At 51.2% G+C, this 16,677-nt stretch overlaps 1 protein-coding gene and 1 long non-coding RNA gene across 4 annotated transcripts; one reads left to right on the plus strand and one right to left on the minus strand.

Moving 5' to 3' along the window:
- Window positions 1-1,407: 1,407 nt before the first annotated feature.
- SNX20 (sorting nexin 20) lies at window positions 1,408-16,107 on the minus strand. 3 transcript variants are annotated; one of them, XR_003117050.1, is made up of 5 exons: window positions 15,944-16,107; window positions 12,129-12,267; window positions 10,510-10,661; window positions 2,750-3,993; window positions 1,408-1,754 (listed from the first exon to the last, which is right to left on the minus strand). XR_003117050.1 is itself a non-coding variant. In XM_025370530.1 (4 exons), the coding sequence occupies exons 2-4, from the start codon at window positions 12,256-12,258 to the stop codon at window positions 2,864-2,866; spliced, it is 309 nt and encodes a 102-aa protein (XP_025226315.1). In that variant the 5' UTR covers window positions 12,259-12,267; window positions 15,944-16,107; the 3' UTR covers window positions 1,413-2,863. The 3 variants fall into 3 exon arrangements, 2 of the variants coding, with proteins under 2 accessions (XP_025226315.1, XP_025226313.1); XM_025370530.1 differs by having other exon boundaries at window positions 1,413-2,890; XM_025370528.1 differs by lacking the exons at window positions 1,408-1,754; window positions 2,750-3,993 and adding an exon at window positions 6,466-8,910.
- Window positions 5,694-6,382, plus strand: LOC112614208. Its single transcript, XR_003117051.1, has 2 exons — window positions 5,694-5,829; window positions 5,986-6,382. It is a non-coding gene; the product is annotated as an uncharacterized LOC112614208 (long non-coding RNA).
- Window positions 16,108-16,677: the final 570 nt, after the last annotated feature.

The following is a 16,677-nucleotide window of genomic DNA, read 5'->3' on the forward strand; positions in this document are numbered from 1 at the left end:
CTTCCATTTTCCTTTCTTTTACTTATTTATCCAACCCACATTACCCACAGTCTCTATACTGAGCTTTGTGTATCTACTGGTGAATTAAAAGGTCACTAGTGGCTTCCCCTGGGAGTCCTCTTCCCACTCCCTCAGTTCAGTAGGCAGATGGATGGGGAGCCCCCCACGCCATCTGGGTCCTGAAAACGTGGGAGATGGGATCTGGGAGGAGCAGGGCATCCAATCTCTACCCCTGGAAAGCAACGTGGCCAGGGTCTTACTGCGGAAGGGCCTCTTTCCCCAGACTGAGAGAAGCGCAGTTAAGCCCTTTCCCGGGAGCCTTGGCCGACCCTGCTGCTAGGGGCGCCGATACTGGTTATTTGCAGCGCCCTCCCTTGTGAAACCCTGTAGATTCCGCTTGTGGGAGGTGGAGGGCGGCGGCCTCCGCCTTTTGGGGCCTCTGGGCTGAGGGAAGATGATGGAGGGGCAGAAAAGGAGTGAGGTCCCGAACCCCAAGTGGAGGTCCCCCGGGGACGCCCCACCAACACTTGCTGGGGAGAGCTTATAAAGGCAGCAAAGCTCTTCCTTTGCAGCATGATTTCAAATCCCGTCTAAGGGCTTTCAGAAACCTGGAGAAAGGTTCGGTTGCCTAGCTGTTTCAGCTCTTTCCGCCTGCACCGCGGGGATGCGTTCGGAGCCGCCGAGGCGACAGCGCCATCTGCTGCCTGCTTTTTAAATTGCAGGATCAGATCCTCTCGGTCTCTCCAGACGTGCCCCGTGGAAAGGGAAAAAGATTAAACCATTAAAAATAGTTTAGATCGCCTGAAGTCAGGAGTGCGAGACCAGCTTGTCCAACATGGTGAAACCCCCGTCTCTACTAAAAATACAAAAATTAGCCGGGCGTGGTGGCGGGCGCCTGTAATCCCAGCTACTTGGGAAGCTGAGGCAGGAGAATCACTTGAACGATGGGGCAGAAGTTGCAGTGAGCCAAGATCCTGTCACTGCACTCCAGCCTGGCCACAGCACAAGACTCCATCTCAAAAAAAAAAAAAGGGTTAAAATGTTGACAGCCACTGTTATGCAAAGTTCAAGGGCCTCTCTCACACTTAGCTGGTGGAGGAGTGAATACAGCCTTTCTGAAGAGAGAAAAATTAAGTAATAGCAAAATCATTAAGTGTTTATGATTCATAAATACGTACACTTTTTGTCAACTAAAAAAATAAAATATGTAAAAGTCAAAAAAGTGTCTATGATTCAGAAATGCCACCGTTAGAAGTTGCCATAAGAGTGCACACAAAAAGGACATATGGGTCTAAGTGTTTGCAGTGTTTGCAACAGTGTTGCCCCAAATAAGGAAATCTTGTAACATTGTGGGGGGGTTAAAATAACTATAGAATATGCATTAGAATACAATGAAACCATTAAACATAATGTGGAAGAATATTATATATTATAGGGAAATGCTCATAATATATAGTGACAATTTAAAAAGCAGATTATAAAACAATATGCCAAAACATGATTTCTGCCCACGTCTGCCCTGATGGGTGAGCTAACTAAGGTTGCTGCACTGTGAGGGTGTAGAGGCTGCCCCTTGGCCCCCACCCCTTTCCTCAGGAAAGGACATGTGAGTGTTTACTGCACATCCTACAGATGAGGAGCTCACAAGGACCCTGGATGGGGGAGTCCTCTGAGGTTGCTGGAGCTGCTGCAGCCATCTTGTCACTGCCAGGAGAGAGCTCTGGAGAGCAAAGGCACAGCAGAAGAAAGCAGAACTAAGAAGAGACAGAGAAAGCGAAAGTGGGAAAGGGAGAGAGACATGAGATGACAAAGTGTAGGTCCTTGGATCCTGCTTGGTGTAAAGTTAGCCTGCTCCTGGACTTTACAGATAATAAATTCCTTCCTCCTCAGGTTAACCTGGGTTTTTGTGGCTTGTAACCAAAAGGGCCCGCACGGCCCACACACAAGCTCCCAGCTCATTTCCTTTGTAATTAGCAGTAACTGGAGGCAGGCGGTGCATGGATCTGCCGTGCAAGGCTTCTCTGTTAGTGCCTGGAGCCCACCCTTTCAGCTGGCACAGCCAGGCTGGGTGACACATCAGGCCGGGTATGTCCTGGACTTGTCCTGTTTCTAAGTGCAAACCAGAACTGAGGATGCCGAGGGTAGTGGTGGGGGGGGTGGTTTCCTGCCTCAGGGCTGTGCTCCTGCTGTCCCTCTGCCTAAAATTCTCCCCTCCCTGTGCTCCCAGGGCCAGCTCCTTTGTATGCTCTGTAATTCTTTGAACAGCACCTCCTCTGAGAAGCCTTCCCTGACCACCTGGCTGAGGACATCATTCTGTATCAGCTTCCATTTGCTCTGGGAGAGGCCTCCTGACACTTCACTTCCATGAGGCGGGGACCAGTTCTGTCCTGGTCACTGCTGTATCCCCAGCTCTAGATAAGGCCTGGGACATAGGAATGCCACGGGTGGTTGGTTATTGAGAAAACGAGCAGTTAGATAACGGCTCCCAACACCAACACAATGGGGATGTGTAGGGAGTCATCTTAGCCCTACCAGCAGGTGGAACTGGTTTTGCTGCTCCAAAACAGTTCCAGCGATGGGGACAGCCACTACAGAGCAGAGCTAAGGCCATGCTAGGCTGAGGGGCCACAGTCCACCCTGAACTGTCCCTCCCAGCCTGGAGCTAGTGAGGGGGCCGAACCTGGGAGCTGACTGGGATGGGGGCTTGGTGCAGGGACTTTTGGAGAGGAGGGCATTTTCTTGCTCTTACCATGGGGGCAACAGCTAGATGGGTGGCAGGATGGGGGGACCCACTCAAGGACATACTGCGCGGCTCCAGACTTCAACCAGCCCAGAACACTTACTCCATCTGAGGGTCTTGATATCAGGGTGTGGCGTCAGGAGCCGGAGCCTATGGGTTGAAAGCTAAGAGTGGGCAATCAAAGCTGAAACCAGGCCCACGACTTAGGAGCTGGAGAGCACACAGGGCTGAACACACGACCTGGGGACCAGGAAGCCAGGGAGAAAAGTCTTCAGGGCACTTGGGCAAGACCCCAGATGGTCTGCAGCAACGCACAGGCAACATGGGAGGATCAGCGCTACGTGGTGAGCAATGTACCTCCTTTCGTGGGACAACATTTTCCAGTCCTTCTGAGTAAATCAAAGAGAAATCTCAGCTTGGTGATTGCAGGTCTTTAATGCTTATTTCTCTGTCTCTGTCTGTCTGTCTCCCTTAACAAAAGTCTACCAGCAGCCTCAGGCTCAGGGCCTGTCTCAGGTAAAAGCCGGTTAGGGTGTAATAACAGTGATCGGTTTCATTGTGTTTATTTTTGTAGCTACTTTCTAATTATAGCAAGTGATTCTGAGTTTCCATTTTGGATAGTAATAGGAAGTTTCTTTTTCAAGTAAATGTGCATAAGTAAAAGGAGACTGCTCAAAGGAAAACGGCTGGTGGTTGATAGAACAGGCTGTGGCATTGTTGGGCCCCAGAGGGAAGGGCTGTATAAGCATGCAGGAATTTCTGGGAAGGCAGCTAAATGCAGTTGCTGCATGGGGGCCAGGAAGCATTTGGAGGTGTGTCTGGGCACAACTTGGCTTTTGAACCCAAGAGAGGCCCGCTGGGGACATGTTGGGAGCCAACCTACCCCTACCAGCAGGTGGAACTGGTTTTGCTGCTCCAAAACAGAGCTACGGGGACAGCCACTAGAGAGCAGAGCTAAGGGCATGCCAGGCCGAGGGGCCACAGTCCCCCCTGCACTGTGCCTCCCAGCCTGGAGCCAGGAAGCTCAGAGAGGCCAGTGGCCCTGCCCAGGACTCAGCACTGACCCTGCACCCCCAGGCCCAGCTGGGTGACCCCTAAAGGCTTCCTGGAATTTGAAGGCAGGGTTATTTTGTGTGTGCTGCCTCTCAGAGCATGTCACTTTGACGTGGACATCTCGGGTCTGGTCCTGGTGCTATCCCTGTCTCGCCATGTGACCCTGGGCGGGTCACCTCTCCAGCCCTTGATTTTCCCATCTGTAAACAGAGATGAGTAAAATGACCTTTAAGGGCATGTCAGTCCATTTTGCATTGCTATAAAGGAATACCTGAGGCTGAGTAGCTTATAAAGAAAAGAGGGTTATTTGGCTCACGATTGTGCAGGTTGTACAAGAAGCATGGCACGACATTGCTTCTGGTGAAGCTTCAGGAAGCTTCCACTTATGGTGGAAGGGGAAGGGGGAGCTCATGACTTACATGGCAAGAAAGGAAGCAAGAGCGATGTCAGGCTCTTCTAAACAACCAGCTCTCACATAAACTAACAGAGCAAGAACTCACTCATTACCACGGGGAGGGCACCAAGCCATCCATGAGGGACCTGCCGCCATGACCCAAACATCTCCCACCAGGTCACACCTTCAACACTGGGAGTCACATTCAGCATGAGATTTGGAGGTGACAACCACACATCCAAACCATATCAAGGACCCATTTCAGTGAGGGGACCAGGGACATACCCCTTCCCCTCTCCTCCACATCCTTTAATGTGGGGCTCAGCAAGGAAAATAGGGCTTGGGTCAAATTAAAACCTGGGCTTAATTTCATGCTCCAGCTATTAGCTGTGTAACCCTGGGCAAGTCACTTAAACCCCTCAGATTACAATGTTACAAATGATCCCATTTTCCTCAACTGAGACATGGGATAGGAACATATCCCGAGGAGAGCTGGATTGCCGGTGCTATCAATGGCCCGACAGTGCCTGGTCACACAGTAGGCCTGGGGAGCCCTGACTTTTACCATACAGGGAGCTGTGTGCAGAACTTGTTTTCAACTGTGGGCTTGGCATGGACCTGTCGGCATCCCAGGGGACAGGGTCTCATGAGGATGCCTAATCCCAGCTCAAAGAGGAGACCCCAGGACTCTGTCACAGCCAGTGGCGGGGAGTGGCTGCTGGGGAAGGGCTTCATTGGAATGAATGCCTTTAAGCTCCAGGCCAAATGCCCAGAGTGGGTTTGCAGGTATGATTGTGAGGCTGGCATGGTGGGCCCATCTGCAGTCCCCTGGGATGGGACACCTGTACGGTAGAGGGCCCGGGTGGAGAGAAGACAAGGATGGGGATGAACCCAGGACCACAGACGGCCCAGTTCCGTGGATGATTTTCATCGAGGTGCCTTCAAGTCAGTTCACCATTGGGCTTCTCAACCTTTGAGGTACGCAGGTAAGAGCCACCTGTGGCAGTAGGGGAAGCTCTTGTTAAAGTGCAGATTCAGCAGGTGTAGGGTTGGGCCTGAAATTCTGTGTTCCTAACAAGGCTCCCTCCTGGGTATGGAGGTCAGGTACTCCTCACCTCTCCTGTGGACCCAGCTTTTGGGGGGTCAGGAGAAGAAGGTTCAGTCCCAGCTGCCGCCACTCTAAAGTCTCCTAGAAACAAGGACTAATACAGGTGGCGTGGGAGAGGGCCCAGGCAAACAGGGGAGGTGGGGTGCCCTGGTGGGGCGGCAGTGGGCCCTGCGGAAAGCTTGCTGGAGGAAGGGGCCTGAGGAATTCAAAGACTTGTTCCAGGAACCCAAGGAATGAGTGGGCTCTAATTGCTGCAGCATATGGGAGATTCCAGGAGGAGCTGACTGTGGCGGGCCATCCCAGGCCATCAGACAACTTGTAGTGGATGAAGATGCAATGTCCATGGCCAGAAGAAACTCCCATGGACCCTCAGGCCAAGGCTGCCAGAAGCACGAGGAAGGGGCAGCATTGAGTGTCATCAGGAAGAGGCAAGGTGATGGTCCTGAAGCTGCCCCGTGTGGCCAGTCCCTTTTTGGGAAGCCCGAATAAATCCATTTCCTGTGCACTGTGTGGGAAGCCAACCCCTCTTCAGAGGTACTGATGGGGAGCCCCCCCATGTGATTCTATAGGCTCCTTTACTCCCATATAAGTATTTTCTCTCTCTGTGCACAGCACACACACACACCCCCCACACACATATCATCTATCTGTGATTTTGAGATGCACTCTTTTTTTTTTTTCACATTTCAGCACCTCTGAACTCAATGGGATCCTACACTCCTTATAGGCCTGGCTTGATGCTGACATCCTTCAGTCCCAGGGAAGACCTGAAGATCTCCAGGTCTTGAGGCCCCTGGAACACCTCCATCTGAGACCACTTTAACATGATTTCTGTGCTTGAGGGATTTTGGACCACGCTGCGTGTATTCAGCCCTAAAACATGGGTGAGTGCCAGCTTGCATTTCAGACTCTTAGAGGAAGTTCCCTGTACTCCACCCAGTGCCAAGTTTGATTTGTGTGAATTTTCTTAATGTCCCTTCCTGTACAACAGGTTTATTTGGTATTAATCCTTATATCAGGGGTCTAACTCTTTGGTTTTCCAGGGTTTTTTTGCTGGAATACCGCATTAAACTGTCCATGTTGGGTATTTTTTTTCTTAGTAAACATTTGGTGCATCTTAGAGTTGATAGCATTTTAGATTTGAAGAAATAACTGACAAAATCAATATAATCTGTTCTGTCATTACAAATAGACTCGTAGCTCTTTAATTTTTCCATTTAACACTTTAATTTTCCATAGGCCTAGATTTTCAAGAAGTCCAATATCTCTCACTTGAAGTGTCTTTTCCCTAGAGTAGATTGGGAGATTTGAGGGATATCTGTCCAAACACAAGAAAGTCTGTTTCTAGTCTCCCATCAAGCCTGATGGGGCGTCTACAGTTGTTACCACAAGGTGTCGCTGTTGAACAGATTCTGGTGCAGTCTAGTGTATACTTGTCCAATTCTAGAGTGATCACTTGCTGGGCCAAGTCCCTCCCCTTAAGTGGTGCTGCACATTAAGGTTCCCAAATTATAGACTCTTTAATGCACCCTAATGAGCTCATCCAGGCAGTTTAGGTCTTCAGGGGCTTCCAGCCTCCAACACACATTGGGCCAAAACCAGCCTGTACCACCAGCTCCAAGCCCTGTGTTGAATCTAGGTCATTGGTCCAGATGCCCCTTCATTCTGGGCCTGTGGTGTCCTTTCCAGACAGCAGACCTCAGTCAAGGGTATCCCAGTCCATCAGAGAGGTTCCAGGATCACAGATCCTCAAAAGGGGCAGTGTTGAGGATTCAGTCTCTTCTACACAGAAGCCCCATTAAGTATGTTGTATCAACTCCTCCCAGGGCTGTTTCTACATAACCCGGGGAAGCCATTCAGGGAACAGCTGCCTTATGAATGAAGATCCACCCCTAGACAATGTGCTATGCCATCCCAGCCAGAAAAATTGTTGGCAACTTCCCTTGCCAAAAATGCCTTGTATCACAGAATCTTATGCCATTATTGCTTTCTGGCCCAGGGTCCTCCCACCCTTCAAAAGGATAGCATACAACTCCCACCGTGTGTGTGTGTGTGTGTGTGTGTGTGTGTGTAGAGGCTGTTCTTGAGGGCAGTAGGTGAGATTTGTTTTGCTTCATCAGGTCTACATGGTAAGGGGGAAGGGCTAGAATACTAGGATAGTATTAGGATAATGGATGGGAATATTTTAAAGCAATTCTGAGGTGGAAGGAACAGAGAGAAAAGCCTTGGAGCAGCTGGAGAGAACTGTCTTCAAGGAAATGGACTAAGCTTTGTCTAGAATGTGCGAGGTAAACTTCTCCTCCAGCTTCCCACAAAGACACTGGTGGGGTGGACACTGGTCTGGATGTTTTTGGCAGTTGGGTTTGTGTTTTGAAGATGAAATGGCCCTGGCATCAAGGGGATGTGGCACACAAGCAGAGGCTTCCAAGGGGTCCCAGGAGCACCTCTGTCTGATACAGATGGAGAAATTGAGGACCAGAGGACAGGCTTGTTCAAAGTCACCCAGCGAGTTAGAGCCCCCAATGGCTTTCCCCATTAACAATGAACCCCAGGCCAGGGGTGGTGGCTCACACTTGTAACCCCAGTGTTTTGGGAAGCTGAGGCAGGAAGATCATTTAAGGTCAGAAGTTTGAGAGCAGCCTGGGCAACAGAGAGACCCTGTCTCTACAAAAAAAAAAATTAAAAATTAACCTGGTGTGGTGGCGTGCACCTGTTTCCCAGCTACTTGGGAGGCTGAGGTGGGAGGATTGCTTGTGCCCAGGAGTTTGAGGCTGCAGTGAGACATAATTGAGCCACTGTACTTCAGCCTGGGTGACAGAGCAAGACTGTCTCAAATAACAAAAAAGAAAAGGAAAAAGGAAAAAAGAAGAAGAAGAACCCCAAACAGCCCACCATGAGCCATGATGACCCCAAATCTCCAGCGTCCCTGTGGGGTCTTAGGCCGGCTCAGTGCAGGTATTCTCGCACGGTGAGCTCCTTCAGGGTGATGCCGCGAGGCGTGGGCCTCCGGAGCTGGCTCTCCTCCAGCCTCTCCTGCAGAGACACGAAGTCCTTGCCCAGCGTGTAGGCCAGGCGGACCATGGCGTCCAGCAGAGGCGCGTAGTAGCGATGGCCCTCCCTGGCCTGCAGGCGCTGCAGGGCCCTCTCTCCTGCCGCGAAGGCCTCGGCTGGGCGGTCGAGGTCGCGGTGGCACAGCAGCACGGCGCACAGGGCCGGGACGGCGGCCGCGGGGCAGTGGGCGGTGAGCTTCTCCTGCAGCGGCAGCACGCGCAGCAGCAGCTCCAGGGCGCGCGGGTACTGGCCGGCCCGCAGGCAACCGAACGCCTCGCGCAGCTCCTGCCTCGTGAGGAAGTCCAGGAACTCCCGGGAGCGGCGCACGCAGCGGATGGCGTAGAGCAGGCCCAGGTACTCCTGCAGGGCGCGCCGACGCTCGCAGATCATCTCCTCCGCAAAGTTCCCCGTCAGGTGCTTCCTGGGGAACTCCACGTCTTCGATCTCCTCCCTGAACGTCTTCAGCAGCGCTTTCTGGAGCTTTGCAAAGTCGGAATAGCGCCGTTCCAGGACGGCCTTGTTGTTGTCAAAGCTCCCAGTCTGGATGACGATGATTTGGTACACCTAGGGCGCAACCAGAGAGAGCCGTGGCCACCTCCTGGCGGGGGCTGCGGTGGACGCAGTACCCCGAGAGTAAAGTTAACCAGGCCGGTGTAAAGCATGCCCTGAAAACGGGCGATCCTTATATGCAATTCTGTTTATTAATTAACTAATTAATTAAATTTTAGAGACAGGGTCTCGCACTGTTACCCAGGCTGGAGTACAGTGATGCGATCATACCTCACTGCAACCTTGAGCTTCTGGGCTCAAGTGACCCGCCCACCTCAGCCTCCTGAGTAGCTGGGACTACAGGCACACCCACTACCCGGCTGATTATTTTTATTTTTATTTTTTAGAGATGGGGTCTGGCTGTGTTGCCCAGGCTGGTCTTGAATTCCTGGGCTCAAGCGATCCTCCTACCTGGGCTTCCCAAAGTGCTGGGATTACAGGCCTGAGCCACTGTGTTTTAAATTACTATTGACATCAGCTGAGTCAACCCTGGAACAACAACACAGCAAGGTGGGGACATCTGGGAAGGAAAAGGGCAGAGGGTCCTGCCCTGCAGGCTGCTGGGGTCCCTCTTGGCTTTACTTGCTAAAACTGGGCCTCCTTTTTCTGAACTGAGATGCTGTGTTTTCCAAATGTTTCACATTTGGGAGTTAGTTTTAGGTACAATACAACATCATTTAGGTACACTGGTGATGCCGTTATATGGTAAGAAAATCATCCCTTTTCAATTCTCTTTCAAGAGAATCCTGATTACAGGCAATTATATATTAAGGGCAATTATAACCCATGCATCTGACTCCAGAGCCAGATTGCATGGGTTAGAATTACAGTCCCACCATGGTCTAGCTGTGTTGTTTTAGATGAGTAATTTAACCTCTCCGAGTCTCACTTTTCTCATTCATAAAACAAGGAGAGGCATAGTGCCTACCTCACCCGGTGAGGATTAAATGAGTTAATGCACTGGAACCACGTGGAGCTGTGCCCAGCATGCCATTGGCATTCAGTGGCAGCTTCGTTATTTATCCTGGTCCCAGATAAGTGAAGGAGAAGGATGAAGTGTGGCTCTTAGGCAGTCTTGAACATCTCCTTAACACAAGCTAAAATTCCAGTCTAACAGGGAGAGCAGCCCCCAGGCACAGGGCTTTCCTGAAGCCACAGTACCCAGCTAGAATTTAATAACAGCGCATAGCTTTCCTTGTATTGATTTTCCTTGTTTCGACATTTCTAGTATGTTACTTTTTCTTTGTGCCATGTGATATTGGTTTTCCATTTAAGGTATTTCTCTTTGAAATAAATGTACTTTGTGTTTTTAAAAAGCGATCCAATGTAAAGAAAAAATAAGTAGTAATAATTATAATGGATACAGGGATATGGCAAAATTGGTGAAGAAAGGACACAGGTGACCGACACCCGATAAGATGGGATTAAACTGGGCTATTTCCTTCTTGGGACCAAGAAGCATGACTTCCATGGTTCGAATCCTCACAGACCCTAGCAGGTGCTGAGCCTGAAGTGTGCTGACCCATTTCATAGTTGGGAAACCTGAGGCCCCACAAGACTTATTCAGGGCCGGGAAGGAAGCAGAGGCTCCACCATTTCCCGATCTCTGCTTACCACAAACTTAGAGACTTTTCTCTCCTCGATGCGAGCTGAGGCGATCTCAAAGAGCAGTTTGACGTGCTTCCAGCGGCATTTCTCGTTCTGCCAGTACTGCTGGAGCTCCCGCGTGGTCATGCTGGAGTTGGAGCTCAGGCCACTATGCATGTCTGGAAGGACAACACCCTTAAGGATCTGCACCCTCTCAGTGCACTTTCGAGGCATGGCTTGGGGAGATGCCTGGGTCTATCTGAGATGGGATATCAGAACTCCTAAAGAGTACTGAATATCCCTCTCTCCCACTCCGCCATTGATAGGCCCAATTGGGGCATCAGACAGACCTCAGTGCCCAGCCTGGCAGAATCCACCCTACCACTGACAATCTCAAATAGCCCATCACCCCCAAGTGGTTTCTTAGCTGTGGAATGTGGTGTGGGCATTTTGCATCGTCCACTTCTGGTCTGCAGATTGGCCATGGTGAAATCCCCGCTCTGGACAAGCAGAGACTGACTTGTGTGTTTCTGTGCTCCCTGCAGCCCTGACTTTGTGACTGTTGCCAGGACTCCTTGAGCACACATCAGTGGGCAGGGGAGGCAGCAGTAAGGATGTTATGTTCCAGCGTCAGCGGGCTGGCCCTTCCTAACCTTCTCATCTAACTGCTTCCATGCTAGGCTCTTCTCGGATGTGCACTCCTCTGCCTGGCATCCAACCCTCTATTTCTATGCCTGGAAAATGAACACAGTGTTTCTTAAACCCCACTTGAGCCCTGCGCCCCTCTGAGCTTCTTGAGAAGCGCAAATAATTGTGCATTTTATCGCAAAGGGCATGGTTCCCAGCTCTTTTCCAGTCTACCCTTCAAGACCAAGCCCCCACATCACTGCACATGCCCCTTGGCATTAGAGTAAGAGCCTCCCACCTTGTTCCTATAGTTTTTTATTTTATTTATTTGTTTTTCATGGCACATCTATTTTTCACTGATCTGTTTCTCTACCAAACCTCAGGACTAGTGCAGTGTTTGATTTGTTCCTGTTTCTGTTTCCCCAGTGCCCTGCATAGGGCCAGGAACAGAGCAGGTATTGAGTAGGGGCATCTTGAAGGATTGTAAGAAAAGATTTGTTCCAGGAGATGGCACTACAGCAGATGCTATCCATGCCCCAGGCTGGACCATGCCCTCTTGGCACCCACTTTTCCGGAACATGCCACTGGCTTCCCTGAGGGCTTTCTAGGGCCATAGCAGCAGGCCCAGGAGCGTCCCTTCTCCTCTGCAGGGCAGGACTGGTAGATAACAGCCCGGCTTCCTCACCCCAGGATAGCACAACCCAGAGATATATTCCAAGGTCTCCCAGAAGACCCCCGCTAGGGTTGAGCCTCAGCCACTTATCATGCCTATCTGTTCACTGATGTCCTGCCCTGGCCTCTTGCCCTTTTCTGCCATTCCCATTCCCCTGCCGTGACTCCTAGGACCATCTCCCAGATAAACAGCTTGCACCAAATCTGTTTCTCAGTGTCTGCTTTGGGATAACCCAAGTTACAAGAGCTGCCCGGGCCTCTTGCTAGATCCGCCAAAGTGACCCACATTTGTACTTTGAATGCCTTCAGACCTCTCCCCCAGACCGAGTCTCAAGCCTCAAGCCCACCTAAATGCCTGTCAGGTCCTGGGTGCGGGAGGTCAGGGCCAGCGGCTTGTGCTTCCTGCTGGGTCCTTGCTGTGCACTGTGTTATGGGTCCCTTCCAGCCAGGGCTCCCAGGGTGCTCTGGACTTGCCATGCTCCAAGCCTGCCAGAGGAACAAGAGAACAGTGAGTACCCACTCCAGTTGGGGTTCCCGGTGTCTCCTGGGGTGCCTAGGAGCTGTGTCATGCCCCCTCCTGGCAGTCAGAGGGAATGACAATGGCCCCACTGCTCAACCTTCCCCACTCTCCCAGCTGCCAGATCCCAGACCTGGGTCTGCCCCTTTGCTGGGGAGGTTACTCCAAGGCAGAGAAGACCCTTCACCTATTGTGATGATCCATGTGTAATTGAGGTGATCCTTACGTATTGCTCAGAGTTTTAAATGAGATGATTTCAAGCAAAAGTATTGGCTTTAGTGATTACTCGAGCGAAAGATGCTGGCTTGTGCAGACACTCACTTTTATGTTACACATGTGAATGAAGTCTCAGTGTTCAAGCTGAACACGGTGGCTCATGCCTGTAATCCCAGCACTTTGGGAGGCTGAGTTAGGAGGATCACTTGAGCCCAGGAATTTGAGACCAGCCTGGGCAATGTAGTGAGACCCCGTCTCTAGAAAAAATTAACAAAAATTATCCAGGATGCATGCCTGTGGCCCCAGCTACTTGGGAGGCTGAGACAGGAGGATCCCTTAAACCCAAGAGACTGAGGCTGCAGTGAGCTACGATGACGCCACTGCACTCCAGTCTGGATGACAGAACAAGACCATCTCAAAAAGAAAAAAAGAAAGCTCAGTGTTCAGAGCAGGTAGATACTGGTATGAATCTTCTATCGATCAATCAATCAATTATCTATCTATCAGCAAAATTAACTGATAGCTTATACCCACTTCATACCCACCTAGGTTCTTCACAGCCCCTAATCTAGTTTAATGCTCACAAAAGTCTATCATTACCACCACATAACAGATGAGAAAACTGAGGTCTAGCCCAAAGTCACGCAGCTGGTGAGTGTGCGCAACAAGCAAAGCTGAGTTTGTCTCCAGTGCTTGTGACGTGCTGGCGGTGCGCTTGACACCCAACACACACTCTCACGCTAACCTGACCACTGTCTGCACTCAGGACTGTTTGCTGCTCCCTTTTATGATAAGGGAACTGAGACTTAGCGTTGCCGAAGGTAAAGAGCTGGTGAGTGGTGGGCAGGATACAGACCCAGGCTGGGCTGACTTCAGAATTCTCTCCACGTTACTCAGGGAGGGAGAACAGGCGGCTGGGATCCGGTTTACATAATAACTCCGTCTGTGACCTGGATAAGTGGATGGGATGACCTGGTAGCTGGCAAGTGACTCAACTTCTCTGTGCTTCTGTTTCCTATAAATTGGGGATAATAACAGAACTCACGTTCGCAAGGCTGGGGTGAGGATTCAGTCAGGCAGACTCTGAAGCCTCGGTTCAGGGCCCTGTCCATTCCGGAGACTGTGTAGTACCCCCGCTCTTAGTGTCTGGTAAGTGCTAGATGTTTCCAGAAGTATTTGCGAATTAAATGACTAAATTAAGGTGGATTGGAATAGAATTACAAATGTTTGAGACAACTTAGAAAAAGGGACAATTAAAGCTAGGCTGGAGCGAGTAGCTGGTATACTGGTTAGGCATGGAAATTCAAGACAAGGAAGGTGCAAGTGACCTCACCTTTTTCTACTAGGACCTGAGGACACAGAGGTAGAGCTGGGACTTGAACTCTGGTCCGTTGGATTCTGTGCCCTTGATCTGAACCCCTGGGCTGACTACGGCCTAGAGAAAGATAGAGCCAATGCCTCCCTGGCACCCCCTGAGCACAGACGGGGGTGGAGGTCATGCATGTCCCTGAGCACAGCCAGCGCCTGTCCCTTGCTCCAGGGATGAGGGCTCCTGGCCTGGGAGAGGGAAGGTCAGCTGGGGCCCAGAGTCTGCACTTCATGGGGAAGTGCTTGCTGTGTAGGGTGAAAGGAACCCTGGGGCCTTCTCCATGTGGCTCTGCATAGCCGTCCAGTGGGAGGCCCTTAGGGACCCTTGATCCAACCTCACCTTTTACAGATGGGCAAACAGAGACACGGAACAGGGGCCTGGCTGGCCCAGGGCTGCACATTCTTGAGCATGCTGTCACGGGCACCTCTCGCTTGTCTTTTGTCCCTGTCAGGGAGTCAGGAGACATTGCCTTCCATCCTGACCAACTGTGTGTCCTTAAGCAAGTGCTTTAATATCTCTACGCTTCTGTTTCCCCACCTGAAAAGTGTGGCTACAAGCCTCATCCTGTTGATAAGATGATGGATGACTAGGGATGGGTTTCCTACATTCTGGTAGGTGTCTAAGTAAGACAGCAGGTGGTCTATGTGATTCTTGGTGGCTGGGATTCTTGGGGGCCCAGGGCACTCTTATGCTCAGCACTTCTGTAAAGTGGGTGATGGTGAGTGCCCTTGGCCTCAGGGGCCCCAACCTTTGCAGACCTGTTTGCATGACCAGGCAGCTGGCTCCAGATGAGAAGCAGGGCACTATTGGCCCAGAGACCCTGTAAGACCCTAGAAATGATGCCTCAGCTTGACACTCCAGAAAAGACTGAGAAAGCTGATTATGAAACCAGGCCTTAGGATAAAAATCAAATTCAGCAGCCACAGTCAGCTCCCTTATAGTTGTCTCTTACAGGTTTCATTGGGAATCACCCATTTAAAGAGGAAGGGGAAGGAAAGAGTTGTGCACTGGTGTATCCGTGGGGTCTTGGGTAGCTTCCTATCCCTCTCCAGGCCTCAGTGTCCTCATCTGTGAAATGGGAAAGCAATCCCGTTGCTCCAAAAGCTCTCTGGGGACAGCCACATAGACGATTCCATGGCCCTTTCCTCCCCTCTCCTCACTCTCTGTAGCAAAGATTTCTTGACTTTATAACAAAATACTGTAAATGTTGGTGCTGTTGGCCTGGAGGCCTGTAGTTGGCCCAGGGAACAGAGCAGCTTCCCAGTCCCCTCTACCTTCCCGCTCTGTGTGCATAGACAGTCATTCTCCTCCTCCTGTCCCCAGGTGTCCTGACCACCCCCCTCTCCAAAAGCTGACTGCCAAGTCCAGTCCTTCTTCTGCTGGGCACACAGAGGCCACACCATCTTTCTGAAGGCCTGCAGAGGACTTTTCATGGGGGACGAGCCTCTAGGGGGTGAAATAAAGCTCCTGGCCCACTCTGGGAGACAGGAGATCCCCGGACGTTGGATGTGTGGCTGCCTCTGTTGGGGAAAGGGTGGGTACCCTCCAACAACTGGACGCTCACCTGAGAAGCCTTGCCAAAGCCAGGGGCTCCCAACCCAGTGTGCGTAAGAATCCCCTGGTGGGGTGGGGGTGGGATCCCAGGGGCTTGTTCAAAAGCAGGTTTCCTGGCTCCTAACACAGGAAAGTGTCATTGAACAGACCTGGATTCTGTATTTTCCACGAGTCCCCTAAAGCTATGCTGACGCAGGGATTCCCTGACACCGTTTTTTTTTTTTTTTTTTTTTTTTTTTGAGAAACACGGGTGTGATGACTTATTCTCCAGGCCCAAGATGGGTTGTACAAGTGCCTAGCATCTCAAAAGGAATGGAGGTGATGGAGGGTCCAGGAGCTGTCCCTTCCTCTGCCTCACTGCGCTAAGGAGAGCTCCAGACACAGTGGCTGTCACTAATCCTTTCCCCTCCCACCCTGCCCCCAACAGGTGCCAGGCAGGGTCCCAGGAGGAGGGGACTCAGGCCACAGCAGGCAGAGGACAGCTGAGTTTGGGATCAAATACTGACCTCCAGTCTCTGGGGCTGTGCGTGTCCAGGGGTCCGGGAGGAGTGTCACATGGCCCCTTCGAGCTCTTGGTTCTCAGCTCCGGCGACCAGCCGAGGGGCTGACACTTTCTAAGTTCCCTGTTTGAAAACAGGAAACAGGCTGTGTGACCTGCTCCTGATCGCCCCAGCCCATTGGCTGGTGAAACATGGTATATTGAACTCAACTGACAGCCTGCCACCTCTTCTTCCGGGTAGCGCAGGGAACGGCAAGGCAGTGCAGGGCCAGCCCTGTGGGATCTAACTCAGCCTCACTCTCCCTGCAGCCTTGCAGCGGTCTGGCTGTCCTTCAAATCCCCGTTGATCTCTGGCATTCAGGCATTAGCTCTCAGAGCCCTTTCACGTTCATTATTCTACTCTATGAGCTAAGCATGATGGGGACCGTCATGCCCCTTGAACAGATGGGAAAACCGAGGCTTGGGTCACAGAGCTGGTGGGACACAGAGCCAGTGACTGACATAGAAGAGCAGTGGGGTGGAATTACAGTTCCATCTGGCGCCTTTTCTCTGAGCAAAGCTGTATCCATCACCACCAACAGAAAGTACCAGGGAAGCGAAACCCCAGGGCAGTGGTGTGATTCATGGCCACCCATCTTTGTGGCCTTGACAGCAAGAGAGGAAATCAGACAAAAAAAAAAAAAAAAAAAAAAAAAGAACTTTGCTGGCTCTCCCAGAAGTTTACCACATGTTTTTTTCTGA

Source organism: Theropithecus gelada, chromosome 20, assembly GCF_003255815.1.
Source record: "Theropithecus gelada isolate Dixy chromosome 20, Tgel_1.0, whole genome shotgun sequence".
Classification (NCBI taxonomy): domain Eukaryota; kingdom Metazoa; phylum Chordata; class Mammalia; order Primates; family Cercopithecidae; genus Theropithecus; species Theropithecus gelada.

Coding starts and splice junctions, on each gene's coding strand:
- SNX20 (XM_025370528.1), bottom strand. CDS start 12,258: ATGGCAAGTCCAGAGCACCCTGGGAGCCCTGGCTGGAAGGGACCCATA. Junction 10,662..12,128: donor AGGACCTGACAGGCATTTAG/GTGGGCTTGAGG, acceptor TTGTCCTTCCAG/ACATGCATAGTGGCCTGAGC. Junction 8,911..10,509: donor GAAAAGTCTCTAAGTTTGTG/GTAAGCAGAGAT, acceptor GTTGCGCCCTAG/GTGTACCAAATCATCGTCAT.